At 40.5% G+C, this 19,372-nt stretch overlaps 1 protein-coding gene across 1 annotated transcript in view; it reads right to left on the reverse strand.

Moving 5' to 3' along the window:
• The window catches only part of SYNE1 (spectrin repeat containing nuclear envelope protein 1), a 341,186-nt gene that overhangs the window by 148,647 nt on the left and 173,167 nt on the right, over positions 1-19,372 (reverse strand). The window contains exons 85-91 of the mRNA XM_057737764.1: positions 18,147-18,269; positions 17,600-17,782; positions 16,368-16,511; positions 11,721-11,915; positions 10,448-10,588; positions 2,901-3,068; positions 2,531-2,692 (exon numbers count right to left, since the gene is read on the reverse strand). Coding sequence (XP_057593747.1) covers positions 2,531-2,692; positions 2,901-3,068; positions 10,448-10,588; positions 11,721-11,915; positions 16,368-16,511; positions 17,600-17,782; positions 18,147-18,269 — 1,116 coding nt within the window. The remainder of the gene's footprint in view (positions 1-2,530; positions 2,693-2,900; positions 3,069-10,447; positions 10,589-11,720; positions 11,916-16,367; positions 16,512-17,599; positions 17,783-18,146; positions 18,270-19,372) is intronic.

The following is a 19,372-nucleotide window of genomic DNA, read 5'->3' on the forward strand; positions in this document are numbered from 1 at the left end:
TATTGCTTGAGATTTTTAAAGTATCATTCCAGAAGGGGCTTCCTGAAGCCCACGTGCCTAGAGCCCGTGCTCCTCAACAAGAGAAGCCACGGCAATGAGGAGCCCGTGCACCAGAACAAAGAGTAGCCCCCGCTCACTGCAACTAAAGAAAGCCCATGCGCAGCAAGGAAGACCCAAAACAGCCAATAAATAAATTAATTAATTTAAAAAAAAGAAAAAATAAAGCATATTCCAGAAGCCAAGAACCAATTTAGATACTCTGATACCATTAGCTTCCCATGTAGGCAGCACTTTCCCAGAAATGACAGAATTTAGGTACAGACAGCAAAAGTTAGCAAAAGTAGGTCAGATGGAAAATGTTAGATTTATAATGATAAGAGAAATTATACATTATTTATATTTCTTTCCCTCTCATTAGCACATTAATATAACGGTTAAGCTCAAATGATGGGTAATCACTGAATCAGCTACATCTCCTCCCTGCTGTAACTGTGGGCATTACCCCTCTCAATTTAGAATGGGACAGAAGTCACGTGGTTGGCCTTAATTACAAGAAAAGTCACAGGTTCACTTCTAGTTTATAATACTTAGCATTAATGTGCCATTTTGAGTTTTCTCCATTAAATCCCTTGAACAAAATAACAATTTTGCTCTACATTCAGTTTGTGTGTGTTTTCATACTAATGCCTGAGAGGCAGGGTGACCCTGGTGACAGGGAGCTAATTTGCATTTTAATCAGGACCTCTGGAAGGTCAAGGCAGACCGCCCGGATCCTGCTTTCATATACTTCCTAAATCGGTGGGGCCTGGTGAAGGGTCTCTGGGAGCTGTGGTCTGTCACCTGGGACACAAGAATGTGAGCCTTGAATAAAGGCGGAGGTGACCTGAAAGGACCTGAAAGGACCCAAAAGTAGAGAGTCCAGTTCTGTAAACCCTCTCCTGGAACGCTGTTTCTCTGATAATCTAAGTCTGTGACACTCAAATTCACTCTAATCCAGTTTTTGGATAATTTATGCCAAATCCTTTTTGGTTGCTTAAAAGAAGCTGTAATCAAATGGACGGTCACTCTCCTGCCCCTCCGGGTACAGTGAAGGGTTAGGGAGGGTGATGCGCAGACACAGCCCCGGAAGGCACACCGGGGCTCCCCGGCCAGCCCCTTCAGGTGACGGCGAGGTGGCTGTGGACAAGCGGAAAACCGGAGTATCGGGTAGAGGGGGCTGTGGCGCTCCGGGGACACTGCATGGTAGTAGAGACCGAAGTCCCTGACTGTCCTCGTGATTGACTCGATCCAAGTAAACAAAGGTTAATTTTAATTTTATACTTTCACTTCACCCTCCCCAAACCAGATGGGCTATGCATGATAGCAGAAAGACCTACAGAAGGTCATTTTGCCAAAATAAGGTCTATAAATGGATGCTATACACGCTAATCTCTATCTTAAGACGTTACAAGAGTGTCAAAAACCTGAAACCACTCTTTCTCAATATGCTGTATCTAGATGAAATGTTCTCATTTTTGTGTTACACTGCAAGGCCCTTTATTGTAACATACTACAATTTTATCTTAGACTACACATATGAACAAGCAATGTATTCCAAGGTTATCCTGGGTTCCAAAACTACAAAGATGCTAAGTAGAGGAAAGATAAAGTACAGAGTTTCACGCTTAAAGCTGGTAAATTTCCCAGTATTTGATAAATACATAAGCACATTGTGTTTTTATAGCTCTTAATTTGCATCTAAAAATATCTTTCTTTTCTTCTGTCTTTGATAGGGTTGTCACACGCTCCTGAGTTCCGGCCACGACAGCATTTTCCTGTACCATAGTGACTGAATATTTAGGTGACCTCACGCCTAGTACCCTTGGACCCAGTTACACCTGATTATGCATTAAGAGTACATCTGATAATGTTGCTAAAGCATTAACCAGATTTTAAGCTATGCACTTTCTTAGCATGCATTTTCAATTGATGTATTTCTAATAAATATCTGTCTGAGTTAGGTTAATGTAAACATCTCTATTTCTCACCTAAAGGTGAAGCATTGTCCAGTGTACCTTTTAAAGAGTCTGGGACAACCACAAGATTATAACTTGGAACCCTTATTCTCCAACTGCTTCTTCACCTACTGAAATCTGAGAGTTATTCTCTTAAGTAATAATGGGGACGTGCTGGGCACACACTGGCTAGGTTTCTTCAAACAATACCCCAAGAAGATAGATGTGGGGTACGTTATATTCTTGCAACAATGGTTCAAAGCTAAATAAAAATACTGTGGCAACTATAAGGAAATGCATTTAGTGTCATAAAAGTCAAAAAGCAACACCAAGGTCTGAATTTCTTTCTTTCTCTCTAAGATCCCTCCCTTAAGCAGTGGTGGAAACAACCACCACTTGGGATCTTTTTACTCTGTAACAAGTGATACAGCAAAACATGTCAGCTTATGCTCTTATACACATGCTTGGCCAGCCAGGCATAAATAGGAGTGCACCTATTTGATCACACAGGAAACTGAAGTCATCGCTATTCTTACCTGATGTTCAGCCATCTGGCTCTCGGGACTCCTGCCATGCTCCAGACTCTCACTGAGCTTCATCTCGATGGCCTCCATTTTTGTGGAGATGGACTGGAGGGAATCCTGGTACTTCTGCTGGCGTTCCAGTGCTTCATAGAGTGTACGCTGCTTTTCGCTGATCTAAAGAAGAAAGGGGATATTACCCAATATTCCCCAGCCTCTTATCTTCCAGATTACGACATTTCTTTCCTCACTGCTTTACCTCTGTGACCCAAGAGGGTATTCAACTGTATATGGGATGTGTAAACATTAGGCATTATTTCATAAGACAATGGCTAAGGTAATTGGTGTCTGGTGGGCTACACAATTTCACATTTCGAAGACTTACCACATTCTTTAAGGTTTCCCAAGAGCGCTGCAAATCATCCAGTTTAGCGGTAGCAGATGGCTGCAGTCCTGGTTCACAGATCCGCTGGGGCGGCAGCGCGCTGGGGGGAATCCTTGCAGCATCTGTCTGCAACCTCTCAGCAGACAAGGCTTGGTAATAAGCGATGTCCTGCAGGTGCAAAGCACAGTGGTGCATTCAAGAAGAAGACAAAGCTTAGGTTAGGATGCTCTGGGTCCTACTTGCCATGTGGAGGAAAGGTTTAAGATTCACACCCATCCCCGAGGGCTGTCAACTACTGAAGTAAGTAAACCCCTGTGACAAGAAAGTCATGTCAAAGCACATTGTAGCTGCTTTAGAATTTTGGTTCATATGAATAAAATAAATTTACCAATATTTCAAGTTGCCAAAACTCATTGCTGTTTTCTATCTGATAAAATGGAAATACAAAGGATTGAAGGTACACATTAAGGTATACATATTTAAAGACTGATTAACCAGCAAAAAAGGAGAACCTAAAAGACCTATTTCCTAAAATGCTGTTTAATGTGTTAATCGAAGTTTTGAATATTTTTTTAAAACCTTTGAGTTAAATACATTTAAATCTATGGAAAGTTGTTTTTCAGACACAGCTAGATCTTCAATACTTGTGAGTTTATTATTCACAGAAATTAATTTGTGTCAATATTTAATAAGCAAAAATGTAACAGGGAAGTTAAAACTACTCTAAGAAACAAAGAGGTTGCCTTTTATTCAATTCCTGGAAGTACACCAGAAATAATCAAAATGAATGCTGAAAAGCGAGGCTTTTGAATTTTTTTATTTCTTGGGCAATAAGTAACATTACATATTTTATTAGTATTGATAAGGGAATCTGCTATATCATGATGCATAATTCATGTGTTTTTAATTGTTTCTATGGTTGTTTATCCATATATTTATAGAAATTGAACTGGGGAGTAATGTTTATATTCTGGAAATTGCTATTACTCGTATAAGGTTCACTACTTTCACAGTTGCACTAAGATCAAAAACCTGAGACTTATTGATAATAATGTCTTGGTAAAAAGTATTGAAGAAGGTCCTAGACAGCTGGGAAACCAAGGCAACAGTAGGAAGGAGCCTGGTGTCTTGCGGGGTCTGTACTAGGGCAGAAAGCAGGGTCATGTAGCAGAATGGGTTCAGAAAGGAGTCTGCCACCGCAGGCAGCCATCAGGACTACTGAGATCCCAGGTGAAATTCTCCTCCTAAGTAGCTATAGAATGGGAGTAAGTGCTCACATCTCATGCAAGGGTTGCCTCACCCACATAACACTGGGTGGTTCTGAGGATTAAATAAAGTAATGTTTGAGTGGCCATGAGACTCTCTACCCATTTTGTTGTTGTTGCTGAGGCTTCCAGGCAAGTCCCCAACATTTACTGATGACATTGAAGCATGGAGACTGGTTCCTTTTCATCCCTAACCCTGTCACTCATCTTGAGCAGATTTTCTTGGTATTTTCAAGTCCCTGATAGGCTTATATCCATTCATCCTCACCCACTTCCACTCCTTGAACATGATAGGCTGTCACCACTGAATGGATTCACCCCGAGTGTATTTCTGACTGTGTCTAAGTTATGTAAACCCTTCTCTTGCCAACAGCTGCGTTTCCTTTGCCCCTTTAACCTCTGTTTCAAACCACTTGGAAAACCCCAACCATGACTCAATCCAACTTTTCTTTTTAGAATGCACACGTGTGCATGCGTGCGCGCGTGCGCGCACACACACACACACACACAGAAACACACGATCAAAGGCATTGAGGAGACACTCCTGCAACTTCTCAAATTTTCAAGTCTGTCTATATTCAGACTCACCTCTATCTCACTCTTTCTCGTCCTCTTGATTAAGGATGACCCTCTTACCTACTCACACAACCTCATCCACCTTCGCTTCCTCAAGGATCCTGGTCCATTAATATCCACTCCCTCTCTACTGTCTTTCTTCTCAGCAGGTAAATAGAGTCAAATCTTTTCCATCTGAAAACACCTATACACACTCTTTTTTTGATTTTTTTCTTGTAGGATGTCACAGATTAGACAGTTGCACAGATCAACATGTGATGGCTCCTCACACACAAACACATTGTAATCACCATCTCTTCCTTTTCTCCCTTTGGCTTCATAATCGGGTTTCCGGAAATGGTAGTTTACACTTAATATGTTCACTTTCTGGGCTTCCTAGGAGGTGCAGTGTTTAAGAATCCACCTGCCAATGCAGGGGACACAGGTTCAATCCCTGCTCCAGGAAGATCCCACATGCTGCGGAGCAACTAAGCCCGTGTGCCACAACAATTGAGCCTGCGCTTTAGAGCCCGTGAGCCACAACTATTGAGCCCATGTGCTGCAACTACTGAAGCCCACGTGCCTAGAGCCTGTGCTCCGCAACAAGAGAAGCCACGGCAATGAGGAGCCCCGCACGTCACAACGAAGAGTAGCCCCCACTCACTGCAAAAAAAAAAAAAAAAAAGACCCAACACAGCCAATAAAATAAATTAATTAATTTAAAAAATATATGTTCACTTTCTCACCCTTAGTCCACTTCTAAATACCCAAAGCTTCGATTCTAGTGACTCCACTGAAAGTGCTCTGGCCACAGTCATCAGTGGCTGGTTTTTTGTTTTTTTTTTATAAATTTACTTATATATTTGCTGTGTTGGGTCTTCGTTGCTGCACACAGGCTGTCTCTAGTTGCAGCGAGCGGGGGCTACTCTTTATTGTGGTGCGCAGGCTTCTCACTGTGGTGGCTTCTCTTGTTGAGAAGCACGGGCTCTAGGCACGCAGGCTTCAGTAGTTGTGGCACACGGGCTTAATAGTTGTGGCACATGGGCTTAGTTGCTCTGCGGCATGTGGGATCTTCCTGGAGCAGGGCTCAAACCCGTGTCCCCTGCATTGGCAGGTGGATTCTTAACCATTGTGCCACCTAGGAAGTCCCAGTGGCTGTTTTTTATGATATAAAATGATTATTTTTTGGATCTTCTCTTGGTTGGTCTCTCGCTAGCATTCAATACCACTGACCATTCCTTTTTGGAAACACTTTCAACGTCTCTGTTCTCTCCCAACTCCCTAGTCATTCAGTCTTTCTCTTTTGTAGTTTGTTTTTTGCACTCACTCTTAAATATTGCTGTATTTATAAGCTCCAGACTCACATATCCAGTTGTACATGTTTATCCCACAGTCTCTTCAAACTCAATACTTCCAAAAAACAAACAACAAAAAAGCACACCTAGGCTGAGAAATAGATTTAGAGAAAAATGATGAAGTATTATCCATCTTTCAATAAATGGAACTTCTACTCACCTCACTTGGGATTTATTCTCTGTTTCTTCCCTCTCTTACCACACTTGCTTACGTAAGGATAAAGTTCTATACCCTTGCCAAGCACTGGTTCAAGTTCACGTTAAGTAGCAATTTCCTAACTCTTAGGTTGCAAACTGGCAGCCTGCAGGTTGCTCTAGGTTGCATACATTTAGCTTGGTTTATACAGTGGTTTAAACTGTTTACAATTTCTCTTCATCCAGAATGGGAGCTTTCATAAGCATCCAGACTCATGGCTTCTCTTGCAAACCAGAAGGCAGGTAAGACAAGGCCCTGTGTCCACACAGCTACAGTAATTCCAACTGAGGAGAGGCTGCCCAGTTCCCACGGGGAGGTGCTGTCCAGGTCCCCACAGTCCCCCCGCTGTTTCTCTCATTTACATCACCAGTCTGGACCAGACATCAGAGCGTGCAACTTCTGTCCCTCACGAGCTTCCCTGGCTCTGGATCTGTCCATCTCCATTCTCTGGTCCACACGGATCCAGAATGACCTGTTCTAAAACTCACTTCTGTGCAGAGCTTCTAGTTAAATTCCTTCAGTGGTTAACGATTAGCTTTTGGACAAAGTTCAGATTCTTTTGTGCGGCATTCAAGGTGTGTTTCCTGCAACCCTCTCAGTTTCGTTTCTCTTCCCACCTCCTCCTCTAAATCTATGTTTCTCCAATTATACTGGTATTATTTATAGTTGCCTTGATAAGCCATTTTCCTTCCTTCTGCCTGAAAAACTTCACATCACTCTAGTGCACTGCAACTATACTCACCTTCCTCTGTTTTAAAACAAAAGGGGGGCATCCTTGACCACTGACCTCCAGCCTTGTTTAGGTACTTACTCTGTGTCGTCCCTTAACACTGTGCTTCCCGCCATCATAGCACTCGTCCCGCTCCACGGGCATCATCTGCCTGCTCTCACACAGACCGAGTTCCTTAAAAACTGTGGAATTGCCTTTGATCCTGAGCATACCACGGAGTGTTTGGCAAATAACAGGCAGGTACATACATTCATGAAAAAGTGTATACATAAAAGCATCTTTGTAAACTCTATTATTTTGTATACATGGAAGGTATACTATTACTGTCTACAAGGAAAAGCAAAATGTTGCTTTCATGTAAAAATTTTAAATTAAGTACTCTATAATAAATAAAGCCCCCCCCAAGAGAATAAAATATATTTGTTACAAAAAATCTATTTTCTGGCGCGCGCGCGTGCGTGCGTGTGTGTGTGTGTGTGTGTGTGTGTGTGTGGTTTCTTAGACAAGAATAACAGCCCCTAGTTTCTTGAAATACTTTGAAAGTATATCACCTTTTGTAGATTAATAATTTGCATCTATTTGAGGACTACATAGAGTCAATAAAATAAATTGATCAGTCCTATATGCAACTACTAAATAAGGGCAACATTTGGCGTAGTGAGGAATCTCCCTTAGAAAGATGTCTCTTGTTGGTTATGTGTCTACGTCATGGGAATTATCATCCAGCAGATTCCTAAGGAATTAAATTTGGAAAACCACTGCCACATTTTGATTAACATTTTCCAAGTCTAAAATGTACTTTCAAAATTAACATCACATTTAACTTTCACAATTTTGTGAATTAAGTAGCACTGCTTCCCATTATAAATGAGGGACTTTCCGGGTACATTCAGCTTAGAGGAAGAGCTGGGACTCATTCTGAGCTTACAAGCTGGAGCCGGGGGTTTTTCCCATTACACTACCGCACTTTTCAAACTTCTATTTCCCTCAACAATTCCGAGGAAGTGCCTAAGTCTTGGCTGGCTTTTAATAGGATCAAGAAGCCTGCAGCAAATTCTGGGGCTGCCTCGTTATTTCTCCCCCCAGTAAACTAAACTATCACGTTTCAGCTAATAACTACCATCAGAGACAGAACGCGCTGACTGGGGGGAAATCAGTTAGTTATGTAATGGAGATCTACCTACAGAAGCGGCAAGCGCACAGCCTTTTTTTTAACATCTGCGATTTTATAAAGCAGTTATATTTGGCTGCTCCTTGAAACAGCTGTGCACATTCTGTACAGTGTTATGAGTCTGCAAACTGGAACTTATGGGAATTCTAAATGTTCTCAGTTTCAAGAGAAAATTTTGTAAATCCAGGCATCACTGGCCATGTTGCAGTATCTGTTCATTTTCCTTTGACTTACATCACTGGACAAGCCTAACGGTGGCTGGAATGATGGGGCTGATTTCTCTGAGTAATACCAAATATTATAGTTTTGCTTTCCAACAACTTCCTGGGAGTACAGCTGTCTGTCATGAACTAAATAAAGATTTTCCCTCTAATTTGCCATTCCATGTATAAGTATGTTAGGTTAATAATATTATTTAAATCAATATTTTCCCATGACATGGGAGGGGTGTGGGATTAACACAAAGCATAATTTTGGGATGTGATTGAGCTGGACAGTTAAAGTGTCATAATACAAATGTTTGCATATTTTACCATTTTCAGAACACATTCACATGTACATGGAAAGACACTTCACAAGATTTAGCATTGAGACTTATAATTTTAGAAAGGGATACTATTCCCAAGTGTTACTCCAAAGGTCAGTGTTCATCGTTCGATTTGAAAATTTTAGGAACATTAAGCACATTATATAGGATACGTTTTTCTTACACAATAAAAAGCTGACTCTTGTCATATTTCTATGATTCTAATGACATCTGTGGCCACAGGGAAGAACACATCATCAAAGAATGAGTAATTTATATTTTAAAATCAAAATTTGGAGAACAGTTTTCCAAATCCTCCGGAACACTATGAACTTCTCCTTTTTTAAAAAAAAAATTTAATTTTTTTATTTCCTCTCATCACTTTTGTTATTCATCTTATGGCCACCTTTCTCTCTGGATTATAAGGTCCTTGAGGGCAAAGGCCGCTGTTGCCTCGTCCTTTGTTACATCTCTGGGACCCAGCACAAGATTTTATGTCCAGCAGATGCTCACAATCTACCTGATGGATGGATGAATTGATACATCCCTAAAGCTACACATATTTTTACAAAGAGAATTGTTGTTTTTTCTTGTTTTTATTTTTGTTTTGTTTGTTTGTTTGTTCTGACCATGCTGCGGGGCTTGTGGAATCTGAGTTCCCTGACCAGGGATGGAAAGTGTGCCCCGTGAAATGAAAGCGTGGAGTCCTAACCACTGAACCATCAGAGAATTCCCTCCAAGAGAACTGTCTTATCTAAAGGTTTCATAGTTTTATTTTCTCTTTTTGGGGGGAGGTGGGTTCTCTTTATCAGAGAAATCCTATTTTGAATGCTTCTGCTTTAAAATAAAAATAATATGATTGATTTGTAACATAGCTTATAGAACATTTGCGATGTTCAATCTTTCTCCCTTGATAATAAATTTCAACTTCTTTGAACACAGGTAATTTCACGGTAAGGTAATTGAAAAAAAATTTAGTGATTTTGGCTAAAGGAAAAAAAAATAAAGTATTATTCAACATGCATTAAAACAATTTTGGTTAATGTAAAAGCATCTTTTTGATCTCTATCCAGTATTTTTCATGAAAAATTTTGACATATTTAATGTAGCATAATCTATATTTAATATAATATACACTAAAAAGGTACCTCATAACAACAAGCTATTGTCCCCATTTAATAGAAATTAAAATTTAAGATTATTGAAAGGTAAGTAAGAAAACTCAAAACGCAAATCTACTTAAGCCCTCCAAAATATACACTGACAGACAGCCTCTAAATTGGTTGGCAATTAGTAAATAAAGAAAAAGTCTGATATGGGGAACATAAATTTTCCATCTTCAAAATCTGAGCTGGTAAGTGTCAAAACTATGTTCCATAAATGTTAAAACAACAACAGAATCATGTTATTTTACAAGGGGGACATGAACATTTCATTTTCTGTTAGGATGCAGTACTTCATTACAGACAGCTTTTAGAAGCTACAGCCATAATGCCTTAAAACAGGCCCTTCTCCAGCTACCATTTCTGTGACCTAATTTTTGCTCATTTCATGTCAGGAGCCCAGGAGAGGAGATGGTGAGTTAAGCTAGTATTGGTCTCACATGACAATCACAGTTTGTGCAACTATCACACCTAATGGTGTGTTTCTCAAAGTCTACAATTCATGCCCACAATCTAATAAGAACAGAGACTGGAGTCCTGCATCCTTTCAGAAATCTTAGCTAGAGGAATGCCAAGTGGGTGGTACCTGGTTAACAGAAGCATCTGTATTAGCCACAGGTGAAGGGGAGCGACAGGCAGGTGGAGAGGAAATCTCACTGTTGGTTCCCTCCTCCCCAGACTCCTCAGTGACAGGTGACAGCAAAGTGTGACAGCGACCTGCAGTCATCTGTCACATAAAATGTTGCCCAAAGGGCATGAAAATTGGTTAGCTATGTTAACAAAAGAGCTGGTCAGGCACAGGTCAAAACAGAGATAACTATACAACAAAAGTTAGAATTACTGAGACCCAAATTCACACACAAATCCTGTGTTACTATTTGAAAGTTTTGTCCTCATGTGAATATGCTCTTAGGGACCATTTGTAAAACAAACAGGGGAAAGGGATGCATGTCACATTATAGAGTGTTCTCCTTGATGAAATATTTCTTTATTTTCCTTTTCTTAATTGTTTGCATCTTTATAAATAACTATTAAAATCATGAATCATACAAATGAGAGAAGGATTTATGAAATAAAGCTTGGTCTTTTGTGGATATTTCAAATTCCAAATATTCTAGTGAGATAAATGCACCTGAAGTAATATATTGCCAAAAGAGTACAGCTATGATTATACACTACCCAAAGCACAGCACGTCATGTGTGGAAAATATACAGCACTGAACAATGCTGAGTTATCAAAATAATTAATGCATTTTCTTTTTTTCTTCTTTTTTTCTTTATTAATGCATTTCAGATGCAAAGTTATGGGGATATAATGTTGCAGATAGAAATTAATGGAACTTGTTTATTTTAATCCAAAGCTAAAGTTTGGATTTTTGCTTTTCTTGTTTTCCTAATAATAGCTTTTCTTCTATATTTTATTAAACATTTATACAACAGAATACACAAACATACCTAATCAGCCAGTGCTTCAGCTGGAAAAACACACAAAAAATACATGTAGCATGATTCTCCCATCCCCCAGAAAAACTAGAAAACTGTGCACAGGAATTTTTTTGAGAGACTCTGAGTGTTATTGCTAAATTATAAACAAATGCAGGGCCGACCTTCAGCACGTTAAGTAATTCAGGAGTCTCAAACAAACAGCTTCATTTCAACTGTCACTGTTTACAGTGTCAAAGACTGGCCTTGGCCCACAAGTAGTCAGAGTTAAGGGGACTGTTCTCGGTTCTAATCTGCAGGACCTAGCAGTGATCCCTAAACCAAGCCACGGAGAGGAACCCGGGGCCACTAGCCAGGGGACAGTCAGAAGAGAGCGCGCACCGGCGCCCAGCAAACCGGCCTTGACCCTTACTTACCATGACCACAGAGGGGTGGGCCGAGGTCGCGGAGAGAAGCTCCCCGTCCAGGTCCTCCGTCCCCTCCGCCAGCCCCTCCACCTCGGTCACCGTCAGCAGCATGGTGGCGTGCTTGGCTTTCATGGTCAGCATCTTGCACTTGGAGTTCAAAGAGGCGATCTGCTCCTGGTAGCCCTTGATTTCCTGAGCCAGCTCCTGAGGAAACATTCCCCCCCCGCCCCGCTCCGGGTGTCACAGCAGCATCAGAAGGAAACAGAACTAGTAGCGATCATCTTCCTCCGGGGCTGGCCAATGAAATCACAGAGCTGCGCCAGACGGAGCGGCGGGGAGGCAGGATGTGGACTGTGCGAGCGCTGAGCCTGCCTGCCGCGCGCCCCGAGCCAGACCACAGCGCGGCGGGCCGGAAGGGGTGCTGTGGGGAGCGCAGCAGAAGAGACAATGCCAGGCGGCTGGGGATTCTAATCCCGGGAGATGCTCAGGACCCAGCAGGAATTTACGTAACGTTAAGCACTGGCAACTTTCTTTAAAATGCCTAAGGAATCTGAAATTGCCAGATGGTTCATGCCATGGAAATTAGGTCATGTGACGACTAAAACTGCCAAAAATGCAACGCTCAGCTCTTACCATCACGAATATGTCAAATAGAGCAGTCATTTGTGACAGATGTGTCACCAAGTAAACTGATCCTGAATTCCTGTGGCCCCAGGGAGTTGTTTTTTTTTCAGATAAGCTAAATATTACTTAGGAAACCCTTATTTTTTTATACAGGTTACTCCCCAAATAAAATTTTGTACATTCATGAAATTTTCCCTCATGTACTCCGTCACACCTCAAATGTTTCTGATGCCTGAAACTAGGGCTTTGAACTTGAAGTTTGGTTCAATTTTAGTGGCTTTTAAATTCATCTGTTGTTGAAAAAAATTGTTTTGAGAGAGAGAAGTTTTAAAACTTTTACAAAGAGCTATTTGGAAATATATTCTGAACAGCACACAGCTCTTAAAAAACTGAGATATTAAAATATTAAAATTATAAAATAATAATCTAAAATGGTAATTCTAAAATGTTAAATTTATACTTTCTTACTTAAAAGATGCATACATAAGTTAAAAAATGAAGATGTAAGCATTCATTCTTTTTTTTACATTCATGTAAAACATTAATCCTAAAAGTACAAAATTACTACTTTTTTCTATTCCTTTCATTTGGCTCCTTCACCTAAAAAGCTGTTATTTAGTGTTTGTACAGAATACATTTTGTGACAGTCTTTAGTTTGAGTATACACATTCAAACTAGTGCTTTGAACCTGACATTCAAACTAGAGCTTTGTACTTGAAGTTCAGAAACAAACAAAATGACAATAACAAAATGATACGTGTGTATATGTACATGTGTATGTGTATATGTACACACATACACACCATTTTGTTATCGTTGTCATTTTGTTTCTTCCCTCCCAACCAAAACTGACTGGGTGGGTAGATGGGAAAACAGTTCAGCAGAACTCAGCCAGGAGCCTGTCTTCTTTCTAGTATGGAAGTACAGGAATTTTTTAAGCAAGGATTTAAAAAGTAGAAATCATCACTTCTTTACCTTTCAGGGTTGCAGATACTTAGTTCAACCTAACAGAATTTTTAAAATAGTGATTAAATAGCTATTTACCACATCTGGTCTAGTGCCTAATAGCTGAGTACTCTATAATAACTGGTAGGCATGCACACATGGAAGTCATCTACCAGCTCACTGGACTCCTTGAATTCTATGTTTTCATAGGACAAATCACTAAGCCTCCTTATCACGGCTTGCCTCGTCTGGTAGATTTGAGGACTCTGTGTGAAGTGGAGTTAGTCTTAGTCCTCCCATGCTTTGTGCCCACGTGGATGGCCACGGCCCCTACTGCAGTACCCTGCCCAGCACACTGACAGCAAACACCTATTTCTTACATCGACGTTCTCAACTCATTGTGTATAAAACTCATCTAGGGGACTTCCCTGGTGGTCCAGTGGTTAAGACTCCGAGCTTCCAGTGTAGGGGATGTAGGTTCTATACCTGGTCGGGGGACTAAGATCCCACATGCTGCTCAGCGCCGCCAAAAAAAAATAAAAAATAAGTAAAACACTTAGTAGCAATAATTAAAAAAAAATAAAAAATAAAAAACTCATCTGAGTTGTTTGTTAGAAATGCAATACTGGTCTAGCAGTCAAATTTTTTGACTTCCTAGGTTTATGGGAATCTGCATTTTATGGTTAGTCATGTGATTTCCTTGGAGAAACAGCTCTCTAGAACTTTCTTCCATAAGAATACACCTGCCTATATCCCATGAACGTTGTAGGTTGGTGGTCTGATCTGCTGTATCAAAATAGAGCACTAAAGGATGGTGTTCTGCATTCTCAGGAAGCATGTGTCTTTTTAGTTTTTACTGAGTATTTCTGAAAATGATTACAAAGGATGAGCATTCAGGTGGGAATTTTAGGTCCAGTGGCTGCTCTGAGGGAAGCTGCCCTCTGTGGGGAACCTGCTGAGCCCAGAAGCAGGCCTTCCGTGTCAGGTGGAAAGCAAAGGACTCTGAGTATTCTCTCCTATGCTTTAAAAGTGACAGGATAATTTTTTTCAAATTAAATGCAACATTTGAAAAATTACAGAAAAAAATGTGAATTCCTTAGAAATGAACCAATGATCAGTTATCTTTATGAATTAAAGTTATCCATGTGGAAACTAGCCTTACCTCAAGATTAATTTCCATTAAAAGCAGACAGAATATACAGGAAAAAACATTCTTCCACAGTTCTGTGTTATAAATCAGGCTTTCCCCCACGCAGCACTTTCCTTCCTGTGTTTGTTTTACATATACAATAAGCCTCACACAGGACTACGTCATTATAAACATGAAAATGGAATCTAAATCACATGGCAAAACTAACATGTTTACACTAATGTTTAGAACTGGGAGGAGAAAAAGTGATAAAATGAAAACAGACCACTGAACAGCAGCCAGAGGACAGTCTACGGCTGACTCTGCTGAGAGCCCGCTCTGTGATGATCTTGGGCAAGTCATTTATTCTCCCGGACCATCATTCTTTTCTATTATGCACGATCTTAGTTCCCCAAGCAGGGATCAAACCCATGCCCCCTGCAGTGGAAGTGCAGAGTCTTAACCACTGAACCGCCAGGGAAGTCCCCAATGGTACTAGATTAGAATCTGGTTTCTATCAGTTACTAGATCTGGAAGCTCAGGTAGTCATTCTAAAAAATCAGTTTGTTTCTTATTGGTAAAATGGAGATACACACACAAAAATTCTTACCTCTTAGGGTTGTTGTAAAAGGTAATCTAAAAACTTTGTAAATTGTTTTAAAAACCATAAAACAAACAAAAACAAAACTGTAGTAATGATAATTACTGTTATTCTAGATAGATTAAAAAAATATTTTCTGTGCTGTGATTGAAAAATTGTTACAACAAAATTCTCAATCTTACAAAATGGGATTAAAACTAGTTTCAAAATAAATTTGTATTATATAGTCTAATATATGACATATAAACAGTGTTTCAGATATTTGCAAAGCATCTTTTCATTTAACCAGTGGCAGAAGAGAAATGAATAGCTAACACAGATGATTACCTACACTGTAGGAGTAAATGTGGTGGGATATTTATTTACATTATTTTGTAAATCATATATAAATGTAAGCAATGGATGCACTGGATTTGACAAGAAATTAAAAAACTGCATTTGCAAAGGGGGAAAGTGAGATTTTCCAGCCTTAAAAAGCAACAATTGAATCTTTTGAGAACCGTACTATGATATTTGGTTTGGAAAAATTGTTGCTCTTATGACAATACATTTAAAATAAAGCAGATGGAAGGAGAAACAAACATCTATCCTTAGCACAAAGAAATAAGACATTCCCCCCGCCCCCCACTCCAGTCACTTTCCAAAATTCATGATGCTGTGAGCCAGCCCTCAAGGAAAGAGTAAATGTGATCTATACAGGGTTTGACAGGTCAGGTAAGGAAATTCACTGCTAAGTGTCAAGGATCTGGAACACTCAAGCTGTATGATCTCTGAGACCAGGTCTGCACAAAGGGTGTCCAAGTCCTAAGGCCATAATGATGCCAAAGGTATAGGGAAAGAGGCACATTTGAAAATGCGGAAGATACTAACAGGCATAATCTAGAAATTCATAAAACAAACAGCATGGGTCATTCTCTGATTTTGGTAAAAGGAGGTGAAATGACCTATATGTGAAAGAGCAAATGATTTTCTTTTTAACATGATATATCCCTTCTTTTCAAAGAGGGCCATCAAAGCAGCAAGGCTTTGAGCACTGCTGTTCCTTGCGGTCTGTAAAGACAGGGAATATGGTGTGTTTTGCTGTATGAACTGTGAGAATTCTGCAGGAGGTAGTCGGTAGGTTGTGGTGGAGATAAGTCATGAATGTCGTGTCAAAAGGTTTTGGAATCAAGGGGAAGATTCATGCTAATTAGTCTTGGAAAATATCAGCAAAAATAGCTCTCAAAATGCAAAGACAGCCAAAGAGGCTCTCCAAGAACCCAACACATTGTGCCCCAGTCAGGAAAGACCTTTCTCTTTCATCTTCTAGAGACCAATTACATGCTCTCACCAAGTCCTTCAACTTGGCTTGTCTCACCTCATGCCGAGAAATCTGGGCTTGCAGCTCCTGGATGTTGCTGGTGGCCACAGGTTTATCCTCAATCTCTCTGTGAGCTCCTTCTATAAGCTCCTGGAGGTGCTGCATTTCTTGTTCGTATTGTTCATACTGCACCACGGCCTCCTTTGAAAGAAAAAAAACCACAGACGATTATCTGTCTATACCAATAACTGTGTAAGTGCTTCTGTGCTTCTGTCTGCCAAACTCTTGTGCTAACTCCTATCTACCCATGTGTCAAGGGAACAAAGAAATGATGAGGAAAATTTCTGGATGATTCAAATCCTCAGCTCTACTCAGATATTTCAGAGCCTTCTCTATAAAACATTTTGTCAAGATTATTGATGGACTGAAAATAGTTAAGTGGCCAGATCCTCCTTCTTCTCCTTATTGTCCTAAAGATGGCAATGTCATGGTCCAGAACATGGTAGAAAGCAATATGAAAAACATGATTATTTTCCCATCAAAGAAATACTGAATATATATGTAAGGAACTCAGTTAAGTGCTGGAACAGAGGATATAAAAGTGAATGAAGTCATTCATTCAATGAAGTCAAACAAACGAATGATTTCTACATTCAGGAATTTACTAACAAATTACAAGATAATGCAAGTAGAGTTGACCAAATAGACTATCGGTGGTTTAATGACAGGGCATGTATACAATTTTTGGATAAAGTAGGTGAAATATTATTTGAAAGCAGGTAAGAGATAAATAGTGTCATTTCTTCCTAGTAAATAATTGTTCTCTTATTAGGTAAAGATACTACGAGTTATAGTTGCGTGTACTTCTCAGGCAATAAAATGCATCAATAAGCTGAAATATTTTTTTAAAATTCTGTAATAGACGCTAGCAATAAAGTCTTATTACAAAGTCCTAGATGATTTTCAGATGAATAATAAGAGGTAATAATCTATGACTGATAAAATTAACCTTCACAAGTTGTTCTAAAAAAATATATTACTAGAAGATAGTTTTTGCCGAAGGATATTTTTAAGAGAGCTTTCCCAGGCATTTGCGGCTGATCCAAATGATAGCATTTCATGTCCTTATTTTATATAACCACAACAAGCTGTCAGAGTTAACACTCTGAATGTGTTTTGATGACTGAACCCACGCAAATGCTAAGAAAAGCCCCCATGACTCATTTGCTGCTGTTCTGCTGGCGGCGTGGGGACCGCCTGCAGACGCTGGCTGGCCCTGCTGCACATGCCTGCATGATGTTGCATTGCTGGATGGCCGAGTGCTGGAGCCGGCTGGCCTCCTCTTGCAGGTGCAGGGCAGCGTGGCAGAGCGGCAAGCTGGTGACCACGTCCTCGGGGATCCGGAGGGCGCTCTGGCACGTCTGCACCGCGTGGACTTTTGGCTTGAGTGACTCCATCTCAGACAGCAAATGCTGAAAGTGCGAGTTCATATTTCGTATTTAAAATTTTCAAATTGGACATTTTATACAAATTTATTTACATAAAATACATGTATGTATAAAAGACGTTTTCCACTTAAAATGTATATACTAAAATACTTTTATATTTTATATTATAATGGTTTATTTCATAAGCAAGAGATATTGACTAAATTACAACTCTGTCACAAATTATAAACATTTTCCCAGGAATTTTTTTTAAATAATGCATACAGTGCTTAGGCTGTAACTGCGTTTAGAACTCATTTTTGCGAACTATCCTTTCTTGTTCAAAAATATAGCCCCCCCGCCCCCCCCCCGCCCCCGCCATCATTTCCCCTGAATTATCTTTGCTTGCCTGTCGGTGAGAGAGTTGCTCCTTGAGACTAAGACGTCCAACTTCTGGAGAAGTCAGGGTTGTCTGGGCCTGCTCCAAAGCAACTTGTAAGTTTCTAAGCTCTGTTTCAAATTTTTTCATATCCTGCAGAGTAAGAGAGGCATAAATGTCAATATACAAGCACCTGAAGTCCAAAGTTATAGGTGGAGAATAGCATCATGAAACCAGCCAGGACCCTATAGGGACTTCTGGGGCAGACCCCTCCCCTATACCCTCTGCTTGACTCCTCTCTGAAGTTCCCAGATAACAATATTTGATGCACATTTCCTGAGTTGTTTTACCATTGTGAAACCACCCCGCCAAATGGAAGATGTTAGCTACTTGAGGACCATGAGCTCATAGCCCCAGGCCTCCTGGAGTTTAAGGATTGATAATGTTAAACCCTGTGACAATGCCCTGTTACCTCAACATCAACCAATCAGAGAATAGTGCAGGACCTGATCCCATGCCTTGCAACCCCACTCTCCTCCTGGCCTTTAAAAATGCTTTGCTGAAACCCTACGGGGAGTTGGCAGTTTGGGGGGCATGAGCCCCCTCCTCATCTCCTTGCATGGCCCTGCAATAAACCTTTCTCTGCTCCACACTCCAACATTTACGTATTGTTTGGCCTCACTGTGCATCAGGCACAACACGGTAACAATCCCAGTCAAGCAGACTCATCGGAGGTGGGGCTCCCAGGCATGAAACCGAGTGGGGCCTGGGCACCGAGGTCTCCTTTCGTCCACCATTTCTATAGGCAAGACTCCAGCCTCCATGACCTTCCCCGAGGGATGTGAACGGTTGCAAATCAAATCAAGGGAGGAGCAGCCAAGAAACCACCTGAGGTGAAATTAAAGGGACCAGAGAAGCTCATGAAGATCAGGAGACTAGAAGACCACCTGAGAGGAGAAGACCACCTGAGAGGAGATTAAGGAAGTGCAAGCCCTGCTCACACCCTAATCTTTTCTGACCCCACCTTTGAACCACTGTTATAAAACCCTTCGCCAAATCATCTATCATTGAGACACATAGCTGTTCGAGGCAGAAGCCCCCGTGTGTCCTTTTCTACATCACCCAAAACATCTCCGGGAGCACCGGTGTACAGAGAGGTTGAGCTTTTGGTAACACACTCTACCTCCACTATACAACCACAATTGTTTTCTTAATGATAGGCTTTTCCATCTAAATTACTTTTTAAAAAAATTTTT

This window comes from Hippopotamus amphibius, chromosome 6 (assembly GCF_030028045.1).
Source record: "Hippopotamus amphibius kiboko isolate mHipAmp2 chromosome 6, mHipAmp2.hap2, whole genome shotgun sequence".
NCBI lineage: Eukaryota > Metazoa > Chordata > Mammalia > Artiodactyla > Hippopotamidae > Hippopotamus > Hippopotamus amphibius.